Source organism: Pezoporus occidentalis, unplaced genomic scaffold, assembly GCF_034315485.1.
Source record: "Pezoporus occidentalis ecotype Australia unplaced genomic scaffold, CSIRO_AGI_Poc_V1 ctg4, whole genome shotgun sequence".
Classification (NCBI taxonomy): domain Eukaryota; kingdom Metazoa; phylum Chordata; class Aves; order Psittaciformes; family Psittacidae; genus Pezoporus; species Pezoporus occidentalis.
In genome coordinates, this window is record NW_026915724.1 from 20,442,678 (window position 1) to 20,468,875 (window position 26,198).

The window sequence follows — 26,198 nt, forward strand, 5'->3', positions numbered from 1 at the left end:
TTGTGATTTATATTCCAGTAGTGCTTAAAAACACATAGAGAGAAGCAGCAGCAGGCTCTCTGGAGTGAGAACCACCCTGAGTGATGAGCCTGGAGAAAACAAAGGTAGAGGGACTGACACAGTCTCACCCTGGTGAGGCCATGAGCAAGGACGGTAACAAGGACAGGACCCTTGGCACCAACAGACCTCTGTCTGCTGGGGGAAGAGGTGGGTAAAAGGCCATCCTCTCCTGGGTTCTCGCAAGCAGGTTAACCAGCAATGAGCCTTGCATTGAGTGCACATGACTAAAAAATGTCTGAAAACTTTGCCAGATGGAGAACAAGCTCTTGTTGCCTGGCTCATGTTCAAGCGGTGCACCAAGGGGAGGGAACCAGAGGTAACATTTCACTAGGAAGTTTTCAGCTAATCATTTATTCCCTAGAAAATGCAGTTTCAGGGAAGCTGAAACTATTTCTCCATGTAGGTCAACCCCTCTCAATAGTTTTCACCGTTAAGAAAATCGGCTGGTGCCTCTGAAGTACCAAAATGAAGATTTTGATATTAAAGTTTGATTTGATTCTGAAACGATGCTAAACCCATCATTTCACTGCCTAAATCATTTTCAGAAACTATTAATGAAAGCCGAGAGATAAGAGAACTAGATGCAAAAAATGGATGTGGAATGGGCATATACAGACATATTTTTTATTGTTCTTTTAAACTTCTGGCATTTATTTCATTGTGACCATGGATTGTGACCATGTCCTCTGCTATGGCAAGAAGTGGAATTTAAAGTCCAATCTGCTGTTCACTTGGTACGACGTCTGAAGAAGTGACGTGGTTTTAATTCTTTGCTCTCCTTCAATATCTGTATAATACTTGCATATAACTGAAGGAACTACAAGGGACCCCACCTGTCCCACCACTTAGGTATGTTTTCCTACCAAGGTTATAAGAGACTTTTCCCCTGAATACCATGTGGCCCAGATGTTCCTAGCTGCGAGGAGCTGAGCTTTTCCTGGCAAAGAGGAAATGCTCCAGCCCCATAAAGGCCATACCAGAATCCTCCCTCCACCTTGCAGCATTTCCATATGGCTTGGCTCAACATGAAGTGAGTTTGTTTTTCATTTAAATTTCTTTAGCTTCAGTGAAATAATAATAATCAGCATCACCACCACCACTACCACTGAAAAGGACCCCAAATGTTTTGCTGTTCAGTTTGGGTTTTTTTTAATTACCAAACTGAAGCAAAAGAACTTTTTCTGCTCAGCCTTACAGTTGATTATTATAAACTGGACAACATCAGTTATCGATTCCCAGACCCCTACACTTCTTGAACTGCAAGGATTTTAACTCATAAAAAGCTACCTATGGTACTTGGAAAACACACAACAGAAGAGCTGTGTATTAACTGTATTCAGCTGGAACATACTCAGGCAATGCCAAGACTCCTACTGACATGTGTCAGGTACCATAGATCTTAACTGAATCCCTTGGCTAATCTAAGTCAACCCTAATTATCGGGTCTGAGGATGGAAAACATCCTGTGTAACTACGATGACGCATCTCAACCCAGACACGTTTACTGAAACACATCCCAGGGAAGGAACAGAAAACTAAAACAAAGCTCTTCATATTAAATTAACTGAAATGTAAGCAATGAGTAGGTCAAAAGGAAAAGACACATTAAAAAAAATCCCTCTTGCATTCAGTAATCAGTTTCACATGTAAAGTCATTTGCAAGAGGCTGTGTGGAATTCATTAAACAATTAAAATGGGCAGGGGGTAACTGAAACTGTATCCTTCAGAAGGCAGGGTGCAGCTTATTACAGAATTTCCTTCCTGACCTTAAAACCTACCTCAAAATGGATGAGAAATTCAATGTTATTGAACTCCCTGTGCAAAAGTGGTGTGCAGATGCACACTGAGACAGGTTCCAGGGGAGGGTTAACTTGGATGTTCAGGGAGGAGGACAACAGGGCCATATGTTCCCCCACTGCCATACAGAAACACAGAAGAGCTTTTCCTCCAGAGGGTAGCTTGAAAGCCAGGACAAGAAACGCATGCAGCACTGAAGTCAGCCACCAGTCTCTTTCACTTCTGTGAGTGGCAGAAATAAGTCTGTGTCCTGAGTTTAGCGGCAGCAGTTATTTTCCTCCTTCTTAGTAGCTGGTGCAGCGCTGTGGTTTTGACTTTCAGCCTGGGAACAGCACTGATAACACCAATGTTTTTAGTTACTGCTCAAATATTTAGTCTGACCAAGGACTTTTCTGAATCTCATGCTCTGCCAGGGAGGAGGGGAAGCTGGGAGGAAGCAGAGACAGGACACCTGACCCAAACTGACCAAAGGGGTATTCCATACCACAGCACGTCATGCCCAGGATGTAACTGGAAGTTACCCAGAAGGGCTAGTGCACTGCAGGGTTGGAGGAGGTATTGGTCAGTGCTCGGTCGGGCGGGGTGGGGTGAGTTATCGGTTAGCTGGTGGTGAGGTGATATATTCTCTTCCCTTGTTATTTCCTTTATCATTATTATTATTGGTGGTAGCAGTAGTGATTTGTGTTATACCTTAGTTACTGAACTGTTCTTATCTCAACCCCTGGGAGTTGCATTCTTTCGATTCTCCTTCCCATCCCTCCAGGAGCAGGGGGAGGAGTGAGACAGCAACTGCGTGATTTATGGCTGATAGTATTTAAACCACAACAGTATGCTTGTTCTTTATTTGTGTTAGCCCTCATAGCAGCCTTCCAGTATCTGAAGGGGGGCTATAGGGATGCTGGAGAGGGACTCTTCATTAGGGACTGTAGTGACAGGACAAGGGGTAACAGGTTCAAACTTAAACAAGGGAAGTTTAGATTGGATATAAGGAGGAAATTATTTCCTGTTAGGGTGGTGAAGCACTGGAATGGGTTGCCCAGGGAGGCTGTGAATGCTCCATCCCTGGCAGTGTTCAAGGCCAGGTTGGACGAAGCCTTGGCTGACATGGTTTAGTGTGAGGCGTCCCTGCCCATGGCAGGGGGGTTGGAACTATATGATCTTAAGGTTCTTTCTAACCCTAACTATTCTGATTCTAAGCCTGTCCTATGACCATCTTTAAGGACCTATTTTTTTTAAAATGAAGTATCCATGTAATCTCACTTTTTAACAGGAAAAAAAGAAAAAATCACGTGCAACACAATGCTCCCATCCAACCTGGCCTTGAACACTTCCAGCAATGGGGCATCCATAACCTCTCTGGGCAACGTGTTCCAGTGTGGATGTAGGGAAACCCATTAAGAAAATAGTGTCTCCATCAGGGAGGTAGTCACCAGAGGTTCATTACAAAGGTGTAGCAGCAGCTACAGCATGGGACACCCAGCTACTGCCTAGGTCCCAGCAGCAGCATGGCTAAGAAAACTGGAGACAAAAAAAACCCACAGTGTATTTTAAGAGTCCTCTCCTACCTCAATTGACCCTCACCCATCAAGAAGAGGGGATACCAGTAAGCTTTTTTTGAGATGTCAGTATTGCATGTGCTCTGCAGCCTATCGGAATCCTACAGCAACTCATTGTGTGTGATGTAGGGCTGCAGATGCCACAAGACAGGCTGCCATGGAAACTTTTCACTTACTGGTGTCCTGCACAATAAGAAAGTCTGAGTAGTAGAGGAGGGAAGAAAGAGTACAAATTACCAGTGAGCTCAGACAGCTGAGCCTTTGAAAATTAAGTATTTTACCATTAATTTATACAGATTATGTTATAGCTTTCTGATCTCACTTTGCATTTAATAGCTTGTATATGTTTAGAGAAGAAATGAAGGCAAATTACAACCTGTTTCAGGAAGACACTTCGAATTAAGCTACATGTAAGGGAGAGGATGACAGCTGGTTCCACTCGCATTTTTTAATTAAAATGCAGTAGTCTAGATAACATAACATTGAGATGGGGCAGAGAAAGAAGACAAATAAATCCTAGAAATAGCATAATTATACTACAGTACTTGAAAACCCCTACTTAAAGTGGAAAGGAACCTAGAAATAAATTCTTTCTAATTGCTTTCTTCTATCTTAGGAAAAACCTGAGCTAGTGTGTTCATTATCTTTTTCAAGGTTATCTGAAACTAATTTGCAGTTTTGGATCTTGCTTTGTCTTTGGTTCTTCAAACCAACAAATGAGAAGTGCATTAAGCAAGGTCAGTTTATTTAACAGAGCAGTCTTCAGCATCCTCTTGGAAGTGCACTTTTAGGCCCAGCTCCAGACTTGACGGCCTTTGACAATGCATTTCTGAACCTGCTGATGGCTGGGAGAATGCAATGAAGAATCCAAAAAGAACCACTTCCATCAGGGGTGGACATCCAGGTATAAATCACTGCTCAGCACTCCTCTAAGCAGAATGCATCAACTCCTGTGACTGAGCGCCCATTAGGAACCTCCAGCTTCTTCACAACATAAGAGAACCACGTAGCCACCCTGATGCTGGTTTTCTTTGACAGAGTACTGGGGCAATGCTATTGTACAGCAAATACTTCTGCTCTGAAAGCCAACAGCTGTCCATGGACAGCTGAAGCACCCTTAGGTGGACATCCCTGTAGATACATCTCATACAATATGAGAAACCCCTAGTGTCACACATGCAAAGTACTGAATGTGAGACACTGAAAGATAAAGCAGAAGAGGCTGTAAGAACATCCAGCATTAAATATGCAATAAGAAAAAGGGGCTTCTGAAACAAAGGACATCAATGAGATAATGGATTAACCAAAACCTGCCTCAGAAGCATCTCAATCTGTGAGTACATGCACTTTCAGCTGTCAGGTCATTAACTGGATAAACACATAATTGATAAGTTCTAGGTTGTGCTCTACTTGAAAACAATAAGCTCCTTTTAAATGACATTAATATTTAACATACATAAAAGCATTTGCCATTTGCAAAGCACTCTACAGAGTACCTGATGGATTCTATAATGATCTCCAGCTCCCAGGCTAGGGAATGCAAGTCTGGAGGGATAAATACCTGGCCTGCATCCAGACCAAGATTCACAGACAGAGTTATGATTTTAGCTCAAAATTGTATTTCTAAGTTTCTGATCCTTCTAGATTACACTGCTTTGTAGCCTTCAGTGGAAAGAAGCATGACACAGAGCTGGAAGACAGGAGCTGACAACATGGGATGACATTTCTGACTCACATTCACTGATTGTTACATCCCTAGCCTGGGCTACTGTCCACACTGAAAGTTGCATTTAAGTGAGTTAAACACAAGGAATAGAAATATTAAATATTTGATTACCATGCTTTGTCCACCCCTCTCCCCTTTCTATTAAGGAATTAGTCTTAGGGAATTCACTGACCTCGATATTTTGTTAGGTTTTCCAGTATACTTTCCCCTCCCTGCCAGTTTAAAGGGATACAGTAATTTCACTTGTAGGTGATCCTTAAAATAGGATAGCATTTTTTTGAAATGTGACAGATCATTTCTCATGCTGCAGCCCTGAGTTCCTGTGAAACAGCCACAGAATTTTGTTATTACCCAAAATTACAGCAGGAGAACCTCACCTTCAGCCTCCTACATGATTTCCTGAGATGTCTCCTGAGACAGACCCTTAGTCTCCCTGCCCTAACTCCCTTTGTATACGCTTTTTCTCCCTGGCAGAAAAAGCACAGTGAAAATCACGTAATTTCTCTTGTCTGGACACAGCATCCTTTTGCTATAGCTAAAATTTATGCATATGGAAAGTGGTCTCCCCTGGGGATCTACCGAGTGATCCCACTGGCCAAGGTGGGCTGTGCCAGAGAGGCACCTGCTGTTGCATCCTCAATACACACAATATGCTGACAATACCACCTAGGAAGAGATGTAAAGTCTGGATCACCCATTTAAGTTATGTAAATGCATGCACCACGCCAGCTGCATTTGTTCCCCGAAATACCTGTGCATCCTAACTAACTTCTGTTCCAATGAACCCAACAGTCTGCCCATCATCATAGCCTTACAGCTTTGTCATTTAAGGATTCATCCTTTTAAGAGCTCTATTCTCATCAATATTATATTCTGCCTAGGAAGTCTGACCATCTTAGAAGCAGATAAAGTGGTCACTGAGAACAGTCAATAGAACTTCAAAATATTTCAGGACTAAAGTAGAAAAATACATACAAAATTTATATTGGACATTATTCAAGAGCTATTAAATATTTGCAAAGTAGAGAAATCTGACAAGCAATAAAACATGATGGCTTCTATATGCAAGCATTTTGACACTTCAACAGAGTCCAAGTTTAATGAAAAAGCAGAATTTCCTGAAAGGAAGTACTATTCACAGCATTTTTTTAATTTTTTTTTTTTAGAAGTGGAAGTCTAACATAACAAATCTCCATTCCTGCTTAATCTTATGTTTTCATAAAGCTCAGCCTGCTAGACAAGATTGCCATAGAAATCCTATTTGGTAAGATTTGCTTGACTATATTCCAAAAAGTGACTCACATTTTACAACCAAGTGGCTAAAGCTGAAACGAGTTTGACTGTTTCCATCAAAGCCAGTATTAGTCAATTTTCCAGTCTAACGGTTCGCATGCTTATCTTAACAGACAAAACTGGAACCACAGGTCAAGAAATTACAGAATGGTTTGGGTTGGAACGCGTAGTTCCAATGCCCTTGCCATAGGAGAGACACAGTCCACTAGACCAGGCTGCTCAAAGCCCCATCCAACCTAGCTTTGAACACTTCCAGGTACGAGATATAGACAGCTTCCCTGGGCAACCTCTTCCAGTGCCCCACCACCCTCACAGTAAAAACTTTCTTCCTAATATCTCACCTAAATCTACCTAATTTCTAAATTCTAAAATTTAATGTTTAAAGCCATTATCCCTTGTCCTGTCACTACATGTCACTAGGGACAATGTAGGCTCTCTCTGGAAGCTACACAGGATTTGGAGAAGGCTGAGGTTCTGAATGACTTCTCTGCCTCAGTCTTCACTGGCAAAGGCTCTGACTGCACCACCCAAGTCTTGGAAGGCAGACGCAGGGACTGTGAGAATGAAGACCTTGCACCCACTGTAGGAGAGGAACTGGTTCGAGACCATCTTAAAAACCTGAACGTGCACAAGTCCATGGGACCTGATGAAATCCATCAGTGGGTCCTTAAGGAGCTGGTGAATGAAGTTGCTAAGCCACTGGCAATCATATTTGAGAAATCATGGCTGTCAGGTGAAGTTCCCGACAACTGGAAAAAGGGAAATATAACCCCCATTTTCAAGAAGGGGAAAATGGATGACCCAGGGAATTACAGACCAGTCAATTACTCACCTCCGTGCCTGGCAAAATCTTGGAGCAGATTCTCCTGGAAGGCATGCTAAGGCACATGAAAAACAACAAGGTGCTTGGTGACAGCCAGCATGGCTTCACTAAGGGGAAATCCTGCCTGACCAACTTGGTGGCCTTCTATGATGGGGCTACAGAACTGATGGACAGGTGTAAAGCAGTTGATGTCATCTACCTGGACTTGCGCAAAGCATTTGACACTGTCCCACACAACATCCTTGTCTCTAACTTGGAGGGACATCAATTTGATGGATGGACCACTCGGTGGATAAAGAACTGGATGGATGGCCGCATGCAAACAGCTGTGGTCAATGGCTCAATGTCCGGCTGGAGACCAGTAACGAGTGCTGTCCCTCAGGGATCGGTGTTGGGACCAGTCTTGTTCAACATCTTTGTCACTGACATGGACAGTGGGATTGAGTGCGCCCTCAGCAAGTTTGCCGATGACACCAAGCTGTGTGGTTCGGTTGATACGCTGGAGGGAAGGAATGCCATCCAGAGGGACCTTGACACGCTTGTGAGGTGGGCTGATGCCAACCTCATGAAGTTTAACCATGCCAAGTGCAAGGTCCTACACCTGGGTTGGAGCAATCCCAGGCACAGCTACAGGTTGGGCAGAGAAGAGATTCAGAGCAGCCCTGCGGAGAAGGACTTGGGGGTGTTGGTCGATGAGAAAATGAACATGAAAATTGTTGGAACAAGTCCAGAGGAGGGCCACGAGGATGATCAGGGGACTGGAGCACCTCCCGTATGAAGACAGGCTGAGGAAGTTGAGGCTGTTCAGCCTGGAGAAGAGAAGGCTGCGTGGAGACCCCATAGCAGCCTTCCAGTATCGGAAAGGGGCCTATAGGGATGCTGGAGAGGGACTCTTCATTAGGGACTGTAGTGACAGGACAAGGGGTAACGGGTTCAAACTTAAACAGGGGAAGTTTAAATTGGATATAAGGAGGAAATTATTTTCTGTGAGGGTGGTGAGGCACTGGAATGGGTTGCCCAGGGAGACTGTGAATGCTCCACCCCTGGCAGTGTTCAAGGCCAGGTTGGACAAAGCCTTGGCTGACATGGTTTAGTGTGAGGTGTCCCTGCCCATGGCAGGGGGTTGGAACTAGATGATCTTAAGGTCCTTTCCAACCCTAACTATTCTACGATTCTATGTCCATGTAAAAAGCACCTCTCAGGCCTGTCAAGGTTCCTTGCGGTAGCATCCCCTCCCTCCAGCCTGTCAACTGAATCACACAGCTTGGTGTCACTGACAAACTTTGCTGAAGATGCACTCAATCCCATTGTCCATGTTGCCAACAAAGATGTTAAACAGTGCCGGTCCCAATACTAACCCCTGATTAATACCACTCCTCACTGGTCTCCACTTGGACACTAAGCCATTGGCCACAACAGTTTTGAGCATGACCACACAGCCAATTACTTATCCACTGAGTAGTCTATCCGTCTATCTCCACTTTAGTGACAAGGATGCCATGCAAGGCAATGTCAAATGCCTCGTACAAGTCACTCCTCCCTTATCCACCAATGCCATGACCGCATCACAGAAGGCTTCCAAATTTGTCAGGCATGATTCGTCCTTACGAAAGCCATACTGGCTGTCACTAATCACTCTCTTATTGTCCATATGCCTTAGCATATTCTCCAGGAGGATCTGCTCCATGATCTTACTGGGCACAGAGGTGAGACTGACTGGTCTGAAGTTCCCTTGGTCATCCTTTTTTCTCCTTTTCAAAAACGGGGGGTTATGGTGCCCCTTTTCCAGTTAGTGGGAACTTCACTGGACCACCATAACTTCCCAAATATAATGGATAGTGGCTTAGCCGCTTCATCCGCCAGTTCCCTCAGAACTCATGGACGTATCTCATCAAGTCCAGAGACTTGTGCGCCTTCAGGTTCCTCAGATAATCTCAAACCTGACCTTCTCCTACAACAAGCAATTCTTCATTCTCTCAGTCCCTGCCTATGCTTTCTGCAATGATTTCATAGTCACATAGTACGCAGCCAGATGGCTATTGCTAGATTGAAGGAAACAACACAAGACCTGGCCAGTGAAATTAAAAGATATTCAAAAGCATGGCTACTAAGTCTCTGTAAGAGCAGTAAAATCACAGCCCCTGTCTGAAGCTAACTCCTGGCATAGCAAAATTTGGCCCAGTCTGTAAAGCCGCAGTTAAAAAAATCAAGTTCCTCACCTGCCACTCTTCAAAGCACTTAAAAAGAGAATGGTTGGAGAACACAAGGGCTGAGTGCTATCTGATTTTAAGGACATTATGTTTTGGCTCCCAGTCATGAACTTCTTTCTTCCACCCTCTCTCCTTGTGTTCCTGCAGATTCTCCTTTCAAGCCTGTATCTCTACCTTTACACTCACCCATTCCCCCCAGGTGGCTTTTCTTTGCAGGGAAGGCTGGCTCTCCCGAGCCCTCCAACACACATTCTTACCCTCCTGGCTACTGCTGGGTCAGAGCTCAGCCTTGCCTTGTGTGCATGGCCTCCTGATCTAAAGCAGACTCAGGACAGGCTGGTCCACTGTCCAAAGACCACTTTGGTGCCAACAGCTGAACAGAGAAATGGGTCCACACTGAGATGAGTCCACTCTCATGCTCACTCTGAGATGCTGAATTTGCTCACTTTCTGCGTCTCTGTGACCTTGTGGGGTTGCAATCAAGGCATCCTCTTAGCGTGGGTCTGCCTGTAGGCACAGACTAGTTCCTAAGTGAAAGTGTGGCAATGACCATCCCTTTCAAAAGAAGGCTCCTGGTAGAGTCCTAGCAAGGAAGGCGAGTTTTCTTACAGAAAACCACCAGCACCTTTCTGCTAGTAATGTTTAGACACAGTTAGGATTCACAGATATTACGGACAAGGACATAAAACTCCCCACTTTCACTGCTACTCACTCCTGACGTCTCCGCTGTCTTCCACTGGGTATCTCTCATGCCCCCACTAATCTCATGATGGTCAGAATTAGTTTGGATAGTGACTCAATGCAAGTGTCAACTCAGCAGAGTACCAAGGAAAAGAGAAGCCTGATGGGATCAAAATCCTTTGTTTATGGGCTTTGCTGCCCATAATTCATTTTCTGCATTCTGTTGCAGCATGTGCTGACACTATATTAATCTAAAGTCTCCATCTCCTCCAGGGACTGTTCATGATCCTTCACCCAGCTCAAGTCTGTGCAACGTCTTCAACCTCCAGAGAAAACAACAGAAACATTTCTGTGCTTGGCACTGGCAAAATATCAGACCATTCACTCTTTTCCTTTAACTAGGAATCTAATTTCAATTGTTTTCCTCCAGACAGGATGAAAAAAAAACAAAGACAAAAAGCAATTTACCTCTACTTCACATGCATATTCTGATCCATCCAGGAGTGTCACTTTGCATTGCATATTTTTCGGTTTCTTGACAATCTTTAGAGGAGACTTGGAAAGTTTGCTAGATGATGATCTCTGTGAAAGCTTGTCGTCCTCTAGCTGCTGGTATTCCAGCTGTTTTGCACTTGCAGCAGCAAACTCCTGCTCTTTGTCTGTGTCCTAAAAGAGAAAAAAAGATACTTTTTTAAGTGAGATAAGCCAATCATGCTGTGCAGTACACTATGCACCCAGCACCGAAGTATTTAAGTGAGCCTAGAGTGTGGCTTGGATGAGAAAGTTGCTGATGAAGGATGGAGTCTCCTTTACCTATTGAAAACACTTCCCATATTCATCCCAACCCTCCTTTCTCACTCCAAAATACACAGAATACCCATGAAGGATAGACATGTATAAAAACACTTTAGGCTTCTATTTTTTCCATAGATACAAAATCGCACTTGGACTTCCTGCACCTGTTTGCTCTGTTGGAAATCCTGAATAATTGGTAAATGTGATGAACAGATATTCCTACAGTTTCTTAATATTACTTTCAAGTTCTCTACCTTTGAAATTGTATGATGCTTCCATAGTGTCATACGGAACAGGAAAAGACCATCAGGTTTGCACTAATTTTGCTGTCTGTAAGCGAGCAGTACCTGAATGAGGGAATGGATCCCTGTAACAGTGTGAATCTGCAGGGGGATGCTGACATGACTGGGAGAGTGAAAGGCTCTGTAAGCAAAGGGTTAAATAAACAGGATGGAAGTGAGGGACCAAACAACTTTCATGTGCAGCCAGCTGGCTAATGGATGATAAATACAGGATGAGAGGCTGAATTTTGCTCTCTGCAGATGCCTGGTAAGTCCCTCAAGCTGGCAAGAACTAGGTGCTATTTGAAAGACAAATACACTGCAGGGAAAAGCGGTAAGAAGAAACAACCATGCTTACTTTTGCTTGGGTTTATCTGAGGGTCAGACCATTTGAAGAGTTACTGTGATGCAGCACAGCCCGTAGTCCTCACACCACAGCACTAGATGAAAGCCAGAACAGCTCTACAGCATTTCACCTTCCCTAGCAACAGCTCTATGTCACAGTCATTACCATTCTCATCAGTTATGCCCCTGACAGTCTCCAAACAAAACCTCAACGTGAGTGAAGTAATACCTAAACTAAAGCTTAAATAAAATAAAATTAAAATAATGTATTTCCATTATCTCACTACAAGGAAAGAAAACCCAAACATATTTGGCTCTGAATGATGACAGTGTAATAAGCAACCAGCATTGCTGGAAACAGAATAGAAATTAGTCCTCCAAGTCGGTTTCCATTCATTGTATATAAAAAACCTTGAATGAAGCAAATCCATCCAAATGCTTTAATCTGCTTTGAGAGCAAAACAGCCTTGCATCATATAAACAGCAACAACAGTGTACTGCTAAATCACAGGGAACTTTCCCCTAGAGATTTCATACAAACAAGCCATAACCTTCACCTCTGCCTTTGGGTGAATGGGGGGAAAAGGAATTTGGAATCAGCTGCACTACCAACAGCACCAGCTCCCACCAAAGCCACAACAAATCACAAAGAGGCAAATGCAAGAAGGCAAGGCAAGATCGCACAGTCCTCCTTAACCTGCAAGAATGGACACACAGCCATGATCTCGTGGGCTTCCCTGGGCAGGGAGACTAAAAAGAAAGTGGAACTAGAAAGATAAAAGAGCAAGAGCTGATTTGAAAATCCACTTCATTCCCTGAGCCATGGAAATTCTTCCCCAGAAGCAGCCCAATGCCAGCCAGCTCTTTCCGATCCGGCTCCAGCACTTGAACACCAGATCTGTGTCTGGATATCAAGATTCTCACATACCTTGAAGACTGGTGGGAGATGAAAGAACAACGTATGTCAGTGGATTAGCTGTTTGCTGAGCATTTAACACTGTGAGGAATGGGGAGAGCCCCTCCATGCTCACAGCAAGGCTGAAGGTCAGTTACCCCTCTACCACAACCACGGCCAGGTGGCAAGTGGTCCAACCTACTGCACCAAGAACAAGACTGAAGATGTCTCCTGTTAGGGCCTCTGGGAAGAGCTGTGCTGCTGCTGAAGGGCTCTTTGATGATCTTCATATGCTTTGTTAAAGAAATCTGCCAGGGAAGGTGCACACACGTGTGGCTGCAAAAGTCATTCCAGGGCTGGAAAAAATACACTGGCATACCTGGTGGCTCTTTAAGATTTCTGATGTGAGAGTCAGAACCCCTCTCCATCAGACCAACAACAAAAAAACCCAAACAGATACATGGAATTAATCTTTTGCAAGAAAACAGACAAGCTACTTGAGAGAAAAGAACACAACAAGGAAATCAAGCAGCCATTTAAGTTTTAGAATCATCTTCTGCCTGCAAATGTTTCTGCGAATCCTAATGGACTGGTGATTATATGTCTTCATTAAGACATTTGGTATCTCAAGACTACAGCAGATATTTGCTTATTTATAAATATTAAAAAACAAAAGTACTGAGGTTATTTTATTTGTTAAGGTTCCCATCTACACAAAGATCACAGAATGTGTCTATGTTAAAATCATACAAAGGATTTTTTCTCATTTGTCTGGAGAACAAAACATGCCAAGAACTATTACGAAGATTCTCCAAACTATGCTGACATGTTCAGGCACTGAGGTACTTTCAGGCTGTATTAAGCATCTTCTTCCTAAAGAAACCCGACATCCTGGTATCTAGGAAGAGGGGGGAAAAAAGTGGCCAGTGAAAATCCATGTACTCAGTGAATTATTTTGAATTCTGCAAGCGCAGTTACATTTTCTCTTTAATTCTTCTCCAAGATACTTCTGTGCTTTATTTCTGCAGTATTTTCAGTGTTGCAGACTAAATTTTCGTGCAGCACAAGCTGCTTCAGGATTTGTGTTTTTTTCAGCATAAGGTCTCTTATTTTTGTCTATATTACTGCACCTTACTCTGACACAGCATGTCCAACCCCTTCTTGAAGCTGGACCCCTCTCTCAAAAAAAGCCTTTAGAGTCATAGGATTCAGCAGTAATGCTCTTTGATGCTTCACAGCTTCTCACTGCGGTATGAAGTCGCCAAGCTTGCACAACACATGAATTCCACCTACTGATTGTAGTTGCTCAGTAATGTTAGTGTCCAAACTCCATGATACCTTCTTGCTTTTTCTCAACAAAATAGGAAAGCAGGAAGATCGTAAGACTGTAAGACTTCCTCTAGTAGCTGCTAATCTCAACATTAAGAAGCCTTTTAGTCTTCATTAAAATGTTCTTTTTTACGTGTATTGAATGACAAAATGTCACTTCCATGGATTGGTAACTTAAATCTTTCTTCCCAAGGTTCTCTCATTGACCTTTTTAATGATGCTACTCCCAACAGCTCTGTCTCAGTGTTCTGTTTAAGTAGTTCTTTCTTGTGATAGAGACACTAAAGCCCCTACAAAATATACTGGGCAGATCACTGTAGGTGGATTTGGCATTCATTTTACAGTATGGACTTTTGGATTCAATCTGGTCATCTCAGTGGGAAAGTCTCACATATCCCTTCACAAATCCAGTTCTTCTATCAAGGCTTCTTACAGACACTGGCTGACAAGTGGTGGTCTTTGGGAAAGGAAGGGATCATGCAAATGAGATCATCTCAGGTCTCCAAACTCAAACCTACATAGTAAACACAGATGGACAAGTGTGGTGTCTAAAGAGTTGGGTTTTTTTTGGTGGCTATTTTGGGTTTTGGTTTGGTTTGTTGGTTTGTTGGGTTTTTCTACTGGGGACAGAAAGATTACTGAAGATGTCTGGAAGAACAAAATTAATAATACTTATGCCTAGGCTTGATAGAATTACACTTTAAACTAGTACCAGTTTGTGCAGTGCCTTTCTCTTCTGGACAAGCATCCCTGCCTCTTTTCCCCAAAGTAACTCTCTTTCAGAGACCAAGACTGTTCCAACACATAATTGGTGGGTGTGGGAGCAAGAGCAGAGGTGTCTTTGGTGTGCACAGCATGAGGGTGATCAAGGGTTACATTAATGGTAAAAATGATTGGCAATCAAAAAAATAAGCCGCTTTTCCGATAGTTGATCTCCAACAGAAATAAGCATGAGAAATCCTGCTCTGCCATGTCTACCTCTTAAACTATTAGATGTCCTTTTAATTTGGTCTCATAATCATTTGTTGCCCCAAGCATTTATGTAATGCACCCCTAAATGAGGGAGATACATAAATACTTTGTATCTGAAATTGCTCACCTCCCCACTTTTTCCCCACCATCAAGTCTGGGCTGTATCTCTGTTTCAAACCCAAAAGCACAGCCAGCCCCTCAAATAGCTTCTACAGAAGGGTCACACTGATTTTAAGTAACACCTCACATCTGCTTGTTTCATAAGCACTGTTTCACAACTAGGTAAAACAACAGGACCCCACTTTTTAAAGGATGAAGAAGAGGGGTTAGACTTACTCCCCTCTTCAAGTGTGAATGCAATCAAGTGGAGGTCATAACCTTACAGAGCTAAGAGATGTAATTTGCAGGTACCTCATTAATTGTGTGTCACTTACCCATGAAGAACAATGCCTGTTAATCCTATTGACTGGAAATTATTAACAGAGAAAAAGAAAGCAGCTTCCTCAAATTTAATAAGTGCAACAACGAACCAAATGGAAAAGCATGTGAAAGCTCTCCTGAAACCTATTACATGAATAGTTAGAGTAATTATAATGCAGTCATTTCAGAACTACGAGAAGCTTAAGGGTCCACATATTCTTCATGGCTCACACATCAGACAAGCAAGCATGAAATCAGTTTTTAGCAGGTATCAAAGAAATAAACTCTAAAAACATCTTCAGCTTCTTAAAAACTGGCACTGTTTGCTATTTAATGCAAATGGAAGACTGCAGACATTTCCTGCTTAGTTAATAAGACTTCCCTTATATTTAAGCACTGGAGACAAAAAGACCTAACATGAATTTAAAAACACTCTGCATGAGAACTATTGTTTTTTAAAAGCAAAAGACCAACCACTCAAGATCTACAGCATCACATGAAACATCCTTCCACAAACATCTGAATATATATTTCCACTCATAGCACACCAGGCCCCTTTTATCCCACGAGTAATAAGTGGGGGCACGTAGCTAGTGGGGTGCAGCAAGCATGCATGCAGAAGCTCCCTTACCTGCTCCTTTTTCACTGGTGTGCTGTGGGCTGCCACAGCTGAGAACTGCTCGAGCGCGTTATGATGCTCTTCGCTAAGCTGCTGCTGGTCCTGTGGCTGGGTCTCCGCTGCCTCTTGCTGAGCAGGGCTCTCCTGCTGATCCTGCTCTTTATCCTTGGACTCGGAGTCCGATCCTGATTCCGTAGTCATGGTTGGTTATTCTGTAAAACAAGGCGAGCAGACCTACTGAGTACGATCTCATAGCCATGAATTTGTAAGCTAGGCTTACAAAACAGAGAAACATCAGGCACAAGTTTTAGTCTCATATGCTCAGCTTTTAGAACTAAAGAGGACCGACAAGGTTCCCTAGAAAACCTTCCCTGGTACAAAAGAGATCTAAATGCAACCATACGCTAAGGAAGAGCACAATGCCATAAGATCTTATTCTACATTATGGTGCCAAGAGGATGGTGCCAGACCCTTTTTCAGTGGTGCCCAGCAACAGGACAAAGAGCAATGGCCATAAAGGAGAATAACATACTGAGAAAAGCTCATGTGACTGCGGGCCCTAAATCCAACACAATTCACTGCAGCTTGGGTTTCTGAACCATGTGGAAACTTTTGCAAACACTACATCTTTTGTTCTTTACATTAAAGTCAACAGGGCTTGAACTCCTCAGCACCTGCACTCCCTTTCAGAAATGGACTCAAGTACTTTCAACGCTTCCAGGCAACATATATGCTAGAAACATCTGAAGTGGGTCCACCAACTTCAGTGCAAATGTACAACTGTCCTCAAGCCCACTTCCGTCCTTCCCACTTGAATTCATCAACATTTCTGTCATTTTTTTCTAAGTACTAGAGCATCCAGAAGAAAAAATACTTCCATTAAGTCATTCTATGTGTTAGATGTAAAGTGAATATGACTTTCCTTGAATATGAACAAAGTTTAGAGGTTTGAATTTAACTTTGTCCAATACTAAATGAAAATTAAAACATTACAATATACATTTAAAATCTTAACTATTTCAATTAAATAGTTTAATTATAAATATGTGTGTGGCACCCAATTCTCAAACTACATACAAGCTATACCCAAGGTTAAAAAATCATACCGTGATTTCATTATCAAAACAAAGATTTGAAAAAGCAGACTTTGTGCCACTTAAGCAGAGTGTGTTTTTGTTTGTTACTCATACATTCTTAGTCCTCGTGATCTTATCCTTGAGCATTTTGCTTTTAAGCAACTTGAAAAGAAACCAATCTGCTGCAATCTATTTCTGTTCATTTATCAGGCCATGATTTCTTTAACCTGGTAACCATAGCTACTATGTAAATATAAGCAGTTCCACAAAATATTCATCTGCTAATTCATCTGCTAGGAAGTCACTATCAAACCTTAACATACACTGCAATGTTTACTTAATAGAAGCAGGTTTATTAGGGATCACCAAAAAAAAAAGTACAGGTTTTTATTTTTTTATTTCGATGTTTAATAAGCTACACTGCTTGACAGAAATGTTTTAAATTAGGCCAATTATTATTTTCAAACTCATTTATGTACTCTGTACTTTCAACGCTAAGTTCTACAGTGAGTATGTGTGTCTCTACATCAAGCAAGCGCACAGCATTCAGCCTGTGCTCAGTTTTTGCACTGTGTAAGGCCAGGAGTGCTAGTTCCTACCTCCTGCATGTCTAAAACAGCACAAGAGAGAAGCAGAACTAGAAAGCATATATGGCAGATTGACACTTCAGGCCATACTTTCAAGGTACTAATGTGTGATACACTTGTTTAGGAATCCATCATAAATTTCTACACTCAAACAGCCACAGTTATATAAAAAACACTTATTATAATTTATTGTTTAATGAGTTGTCTTTAGCATCTCCAAAAAGCAATAATAACTCAATGTCTTTTAAAATGTGACAGTCAGAAAGGCATTCACCTGATCAAACTTCAGGTGCCCACATCTGAGATGGTCACTTTAAACGCAGAGCAGAAAGCCAGACATTTCAGAGCACTGACCTATTTTAGATGCCTGCATTAAGCTGAGATAAATCACATCCTAGCATGACGCTGTCCAACTCACTACAAAGGAAGCCTAAACAAGTTCCTCCAATGTAGATCAAACAAACCCATCCTCCACCTTTAATTCTATTAAGCCACTATTTCTTTTATGCTTTAAAAATTAAATTGCAGAACAATGTTAATCTCTCAGAGTTTTGTTTTGCCCATCTGTCAGATGAACAAGGAATAAACTATTTTTCAGCTGATTATGAGCGCACTGCTTTAAAAGCACCCAGGTCTCCACAAACTCCCCCCCCCAAACCATGTTTTGTACAGGTGTATGAAGACATGAAATGCAAATTAACCAACTAAATAAGTGAACAAAAGCAAACTATGTACTTGATTTTCCTTTTCCATAAGGTATGAATTAGGAAGTAACAAAAAACTGCCTTCCAGCTAGAAAAACCATTCACCAAACACCACCAAACAGCACAGATGACCAATACAAAGTGTAATGCCTGGAAGTTGTAGTACAAAGTCTTTTTTTCCCCTCCCTCTTGATATGAGTTAGGGCAGTGTAAATAGGAAGCAATCAACGTTATTTGCTTTTTGGAAACTGCCAACCCAACTATCTCAAAGCATTAATCTGTATAAGATCAGACTGATAGCCAATACGAACCAAAAGTCTGTCTTCCTTCAGCTGTCATCAATGTGTTTCTGGAAGCTCAATTTTGCACCTTATGTAGCTTCTTTCCTAATGAACATTTGTATCCTGGCTGTTCAAGAGTATGGAAACACAGCCATTTAAATTAGCTTCACAGACACAACTTCATGTAGCTAGAGATTAAATCAAGCTTTACTTTTTTTTTGCCAGCTATAATTTTCTACCTCAAGGAACAACAAATGTGGTTCTTAACTTCTTCCCACATGAAGACATTCCCACACGAAGCAGAGCCTCACAACACAGTGAGTAACTCTCTGGGACTGATTTTCTTTCCAGTTACATGAGTCCTTGCTTGCTCTAAGAGTGCTTTGTTAGAAAACTTTTTGTGCATTATCGAATCTTTTAGCATAAGCGATTTCCTGGATACAATATTCCTGTCATTAGTCAAGACAGCAGATGGATTTAATTAACCCAAGGTTATCCATTTCCAAATGTCTTCTTTAGTTCCCAATGCATACTAATATGTTTAATAACAAATACTGAGAACAAAATACTATCGATTTCACACTGTTATCATACAGATGTAAACAGAAGCAGAACAAACATTTTGAATCCAATTTCTTACAAACTCCTCAGATGACTGTATTATTACTATTTATCTCATTCCATCTAGTGCAGGTTGAAAATACCTACATTGCGAGACAGAAAACATCCCTCTCTCAGTTCAAAACAATAGGTTGTTTTGCCTTTCTCAGCAAAAGGCTGTTTTATTCAAACGCACTTCAAAAGCATTTTGGTTCTTATAAATGGCACAACAATCCTCCTAGGAAGAGGTGGTTTCACTTATTGGAAGAAATAACAATGATCTTAAGAAATTTAACAACATAAATATTACTCTACCTTTGTACACTGCAAACCTGACAGAACAGCTAACAGTGTCTACACATCTGTCAAACATAATTGGCTGAGAATTTCTTGTTTATTTACTATACCTGGATGTGGACCAAAATCATGACTTTCAATGTGAATTTCAGTACAGGAAGAAAGAAAAGGTTCTTAAACTTTTTCTGTTGCCAGCACAACCCCGTATCAAATTCCTCTTTTCAGCAAACAGAAAACAAACTAATGAAAAGACACTAAGAGCACTACCTTATACAAATGAGGTAATACGATGCAAGCCAGATGTGCTCTTGGATAGCAAAGTTTTGGCTTACAACCCAATATTCAAAGATTCCAAAAGATTAGCTGAGTCCAGACTTAACCCAGATGCTGCTAACACTGGACAGTCAAAGGCTAAAGTCAATTTGGCTACAGACAAACCCCCTCCCCAGAAAAAATCCCCAAGAACTAGCTTCAGGTTACTTCTTAAAGTGAAAAACATATGTACTTTCAGCAGTATGAAGGTTTAAAATATAAGTGACTGCTGCAGAAGAATAATTAAGGGAAGATGAACATTCACATATTATCAAAGTATTAAAACACAACTTCAAAAGACTACATGACATTTTTGAGAACATTTTTTATTAGATCAAATCACAGAAAAAAAATCTTTTCATACCCTTACACTGTACAAAGTAAAGACATTACATAGGGACTGCAAAACCTGCAAAACCCTTGCGCAAAAAGCCTGCATCTTAAAACCTTCCAACACAACTAGTCCTTGTTACCTACACTTACCAACATACTGCAGCTTGGGAGATTACCATTTCCATTACCAATTATTTGCTATGGACTTAAAGCACAGAATCACAGAATCAACTAGGTTGGAAGAGACCTTATCATGAAGTCCAACCACTTCCCGAGGACTGCCAAGACCACCACTAAGCCATGTCACTAAGGGCCTCATTTCTATGTTTCTTGAACACATCCAGGGACAATGATTCCACCCCTTCCTTGGAAAGCCTGTTCCAATGTCTGATCACCCTCTCTGTTAAAAACTTTTCCTAATATCCAGTCTTAACCTCTTCTGGTGCAGCTTGAGGCCATTACCTCTTGTCCTATCACTTGTTACTTGGGAGAAGAGACCCATCCCCACCACACTCCAACCTCCTTTCAGGTAGCTGTAGAGAGCAATAAGGTTCCCCCTGAGCCTTCTCTTCTCCAGACTAAACATCTACCAAGCACCAAAATTCACAGATAATTGACAGCAGAGTCCCTAATTTAATTAACCCAGCAGTCATAATAAACCTTTATTTATATGTAAATACATGTTAGTGAACATATCTGCTATATTAAGCAAATGGAAATCACATTACAAAAGAAATTGCAAATTAATTTCAAGAAAATTGGGATGTAATGACAAATCAAAATTGAACCAAGTATAATTTAATGTACTATACATAGTCACTATTTCCTGTAATGCACAGATTAATGATTTACATTTAAATGCTTCTTTGATCTAATTAATTCTCTTTGTGGAAAGTTCTTTAATTACAATACTTTCTGAAAATTGTTATGAATCATTGCAAAAGTCCAAATTTGGAAGTTATGTAATCAAATAATGATTCCATACTTCAAAAATAATGTTCTGCATAACTAGAGACATATTTATCCAATAATGCTGAGACACTGATGAGAAGAACATACGGAGAACAATATTGCTGCAAAGAGCAGTAACAGAAATGTCAATATGTTTCAAGAAAAGAATACATGCCAGACCCCCGACTTCTAAGCTTGAAGCATAAACTGTTTCCATCAGACTGCTTGAAGTCTCAGCTCACTTCATTCCAGTTGGGTTCCTTATTAGGAAAACAGTGGCTTTTTGCTGCTCCTCTTTAATTTGGTTGAGTTTCGCCCTCACTTCAGGAGGTACCCTCAGCCACAAAAGCCTGGTGCAGGGTCCCCAGGAGATGCAGGACCTCTGTGGCACTTTGCCAGGAGTTAAGACCAGCTCTTTCTTTACCCATCACCATCCAGGCAGCAGCAACCAGAGGCCTTACAGAGGAGACATCTCCCTGGCATTACGGCTTCTCCAGCAGACACCAACAGGCCAGAGCAACTGCAGAGACATGGCCTCAATGAAAACAGGTGGGGAAAAAAAGACCCAAAAGGCCAACAGGATGTGCCCCCTCCCAAATGCATGCTCCTGTCACCTCTCCTGTGCCAGCACCAGTGTGATTCTGGGGGGCCTAGTGGCTCAGCTGGGAGCACTGAACCTCCCCAACATGGGCAGGGGGAAGCAGCACCCCTTGTTCTAGCATCAGTGGTCACTCATCTGTCTAACCCCGCTGGGGGCCTTCACCCCAGCAAGTGCAATCATTACACTTTAGCTCACAAACACAATGACTGTTTAGCACTGCACTTTAAACATCAAAAATATAAACAAACACATTAGAGTCAGCATGGAAAAAAAAAACAAAACCCACCAAAAAACAACACTAAAAGAAAGCCGAAAAAGTAATAACAACATTGACAAGATGAAAAAACAATGAAGAAAGGTGCTAAGCACCAGGATGAGCAGCAATTGTGCCAGTACAGCAATTGTGCCAGTACAGCATGCAGTACAGTCATGTTAATGACTTAACAGATTTGGTGGCACAAACCATGGGCCCAAACATAGCCTCAGGGAGGACAGGAAGGTGTTAATTACTAGTAATAAAAAAGGTTGGTTGGACGTGTTGCAGAACATAGGATGGGTTAAAATCCTTTTTTGGTCTTCTAGGGAAGTGCATGATACAGATTTCTTGAGTGAAATCTGAAGTTAAATCACCAAGTTTCTTGAAAGAAGGAAAACCAGAGACAACATCTGAGGAAGGAGCCATGTAATCCAGAGGAGATGGAGGAGACACCTTAAAACCAACAGACACAACCTTCAGAGGGGACAAAAAGGCAATGTGGCAGACCTGAATTACACATTAGGATCTGAAACTCCCCCACCTCAGGCACACATGCACCTCTCTGGTACTACCACTCAAAGAAAACGCACCAAGTGTTTCTGGAGAGATTATCCTCTACCTAGCAAAGGTGGGGATGGGAAGTGCCAGGAGCTTCTAAATGATGGGAGGAGGAAATACATCAAAAAGGGATTGTATACCAAAGCAGATCCAAGGACATATGACTCAGGGATGAACATAAAAGAACATCAACATAGAAGGAGAAATGAAAACTAGGATGCAAAGTGACTTACAATCAGCAAGAGATGCAGCAAACAATAGGAAGAGAGTCTATAAATAGATTTTGAAGGAAAATCAGGCCTGTTACTGAACATAGGAAAGACTGAATTATTCAGTGCCTCATTTAACAGCAACTAGCTGGGACCAGATAGTCAGGCATCTTTCACCTGATGTGCAAATGCAGGCTGGATGGAGTAAGGGAAGAACTGAGCAAACACATCAGTAAGCCAGGCTGTTTCAAATTAGCAGAAACCAGTCTTGGGGAACCAGCAGCAATCATCTCTAAACCATTAACCACTACTCTGCAGATGCCACAGAGGCCAGGTAAGGTCTAAAAGAAATTGAAAAACCCAACACAGCACCTGATCTTACGAAGGAAAGTGGGGACAGAAAAGCCAGAAATTACAGCACATTTAATACCAGAGCAAAATGCTGGATGCTGGAGCAAAATGCTAAAGGATTTCTAATCCTGTAAAAATAATGAGATTAGAAAAAGAGATACCACAACCAACAACAATAAAACACGAACAGTCAAGAAGAACATATCAAAAGCCATGCCAAACTAGGGCAATGTCTCTCCCACTCTCTCCAACAGGGCATCTGATAAACAGAAAGTGGTACAAGATGACAGAGGCTATGTTTAGAAAGGCTTTTAAAACAGTCCTGTGTGACTTTTTCAGAAGCGAACCACAGAAATAGTTTAAATGATTAAGGGGGGGGGGAAGTTGTACAAATGATTAAAAAAAACCCCACCCAAATCCTAGCCTACAGTTATCAGTAGCACAGTGACAACCTGTGAGAACTTATCAATTTGGGGAATCACAGCCCTTTGAGCATCAGTGAAGGAGAGTGCCCAATCCACACCCACTGGTGCTGCTGGCATCCTCAACAGACTTAAAGAAGAGAAAAGCAGTCTGACAGAAAATCATATATAACCTGAATCTGACTACATTCCGATAAGGGTAACAGCCATGGAAGCAGGGATCTGAGAAGTGAAAAGTGATGTGGCTTAGGCAGCAGGCATGAAGTAGCATGAGGGTCTGAAGAAACACATTAAGCAAGACGAGTTTCAGTTTGGTACATGACGCTGGACCTATTCCATGTTCTGCAGCACCACGTTTCAGTTTGGGATTCATAGTTTTTGAGAAATACGCACTAAAGACTGCCAAGAAGAGAGTAGGAAGAACAGTAATAGGTTCAGAAAATGTGACCAGCAGTAAAAGGTTTAAAGAGCAGAGTTTGCTTACCCCTAGAAAAGGAATAGGGAGAGGGGAGTTGATAAGAGGCTTGCAATACATACAAGCTTCTTGCAGACAGAAGGTAATCAAGCATTTGCTAACAGTGGAGCAAGAACTGTATTGTCACGAAGTGGGATTTAGAGTAGATGGTATAGCAACAATAACGACAGTCAAGAACAGGTTATCTGTAGCTGTGTGGAGTCATCACTGGAGACTGTACATATAAAAAGCAGTAGCAAAATTGTCAGTTTGCAACTTTAGAAAGCATAAGCAAATAAAATTTCACTGACTTTGCCACCCCTTGTACTTGGGTTGGCAACTGTGAATTCACAAAATGCATATATTTCCTTCTGCTTCAGAGCATAGGGATGCACAGGGTAACATTTCTATCTCCTGGTTACCTTTCATTTCTATGATTCAGTGAAATTACCAGTGTCTGTTTTGCTCTCATGATGGGTGGCTTCCCACAGCAATAAAACCCAGAAAAACTATGATTTCTGTTGCTCATCCTGCATGCAAGGTTTATGAAGGGTATGACTGACCAGGTTCCCTGAAGACACCAGATCACCTGGTCGTATCAACTAGATCACCTCAAGGCTGCCCTAATTTCTGAACAGGGCAAGAAAAATCAGGCCACCATAAGCTGTTTTGGCTGTTTTTTTCCCACCCTGCTGATCCAACCAGTTTTCCCCGTGGGCAGACATGTATTTAGCAGAGGAAGATGGGAATCGCATTCTCCCACCAACCTCTCTGTACAGGTCTCCAGAAAATGGGGTGCAGTTGCCGCTGCACTCTTTCCTACCCCAGAGTGGGGGCTGGCTCTGCCTTCCTCATCCCCAGTGCCAAGATTCATCCACCTGCTCCAAAAGCAGGGTTGTGGATCACTGCTCACACCACAAATCCTGCAGACGGCTCCTGCATGGAAGAGACCATGCAAACTCTCCTGGGAGCACTGGGTATAACTATAGAAGTGCACAGAAATTAAACCTAAGCCTGGTGGCTACTTTATTCATTAAAAAATCCAAGCAAACTAACAAGAAACCAAACCAACCAACCAACAAAAAAAAAAAAAAACCAAACAAAACTCCAAAAAGGTAAAAGGAGGACTCCTGAGAAACACAAAAAACTGCTGCTTATAGCAGACTTCAGCAAAGCATCTGCTCACTGAAAAGCTTTAATCTGCTCAAATACTACAATTACAGGAAGAGTAAGGGGGAGCAGAAATAACACACAAATAACTCAGTAAATAAGTATGCTGAGAAACAACAGGGAATTACAGGGGAGGCAGATATGAGGAGGAGGAAAAGGAAATGAAGGAAGCAGTAATGGAGACTACAGCAGCATCCCACAAACGCTGGTCATGAGAGAGCTGCATAAAAACACCCCCGCCTTCACCCTCTCATTTCACTTAAAAAAAAATCCAGACAAAAGAAAATAATAAAACTTCTTGTAGTGCTGTGATTACGACTGACTGATGGGTAGTACTTCATCAAGAAACTAAAAAGGCAAGAAAAAGATTTCAATGGCACACGCTGGTATTCCGCAAAGTGACTTTGATTACTTGGGTTGTATTTCCATGAGGTTTTGACCTTTCTGAATTGCTCTGGAGCCAAACATTCACGTGCGGCCCCTGTGCATCATTCACTATTTAAAAGTTGTATTTAATGCTACAGAGACTGAGTGTGCTTGAGGCATCAGATCGTTAAAGTTCATATTCTCTTATACTGAGCAGAAAATAAAATCAATTCACAATTTAAAATAAATAAATAAGAGTTGCAGGAGTTGCTGACACATGGCAGGTGTGCTACATTATCACACTACCCTCAGGCCAAAATACTGTAACACCTGTGAACAATATTTTCTGTTTCATACACTACCTAAATAGACGGCTCTAGTGTTCCCAAGCTGGTGACTTGCCTAACCTCACAGGAACAAGGGAATCGGATAGACAAGGGACATATCAAAGCATGAAGCCCATCTCCTCCAAGGGCTTCCTGATCCCTCCCAACAGCCATTCATCTTTCTAACTCAGGTGATGCAAAAGCTTTATGAAGTAAAACAAGAAATGATGAACTGAAATTTAAAATATCAACATGGCTTTTCTGATTTCCTGGACATCTCACTAACTAGAAATCAGCAGAGAAACCAACAGAGTTTTTGTTTTATTTTACTGCGCTTTATTTCACTTGCAAAAGCGACTGATGAAATAACACCACCTCTCCCAGCCTGTTAACTTGCAAAAGTGATGTAGTATTTTTTTTTTTTTCTGCAGTGAATGGAGGCTTTTCCTCCATTTTTATGATTTGGAGGGGGGGGGATAATTTTTTAATTTTCTGTAGCCTTTACTCCAATCCAGTGTGGTTCAAAGATGGAAAAAAGGAAG

General features: G+C 41.8%; 1 protein-coding gene across 27 annotated transcripts in view; it reads right to left on the reverse strand.

Moving 5' to 3' along the window:
* The window catches only part of EPB41L3 (erythrocyte membrane protein band 4.1 like 3), a 147,052-nt gene that overhangs the window by 55,500 nt on the left and 65,354 nt on the right, over positions 1 to 26,198 (reverse strand). For 26 of the 27 annotated variants that reach the window (XM_062632927.1, XM_062632926.1, XM_062632954.1 and 23 more), the window contains exons 2-3: positions 15,815 to 16,014; positions 10,615 to 10,812 (exon numbers count right to left, since the gene is read on the reverse strand). In XM_062632927.1, coding sequence (XP_062488911.1) covers positions 10,615 to 10,812; positions 15,815 to 16,003 — 387 coding nt within the window. In that variant the 5' untranslated portion in view covers positions 16,004 to 16,014. The remainder of the gene's footprint in view (positions 1 to 10,614; positions 10,813 to 15,814; positions 16,015 to 26,198) is intronic. The other variant, XM_062632934.1, reaches the window with a different exon arrangement.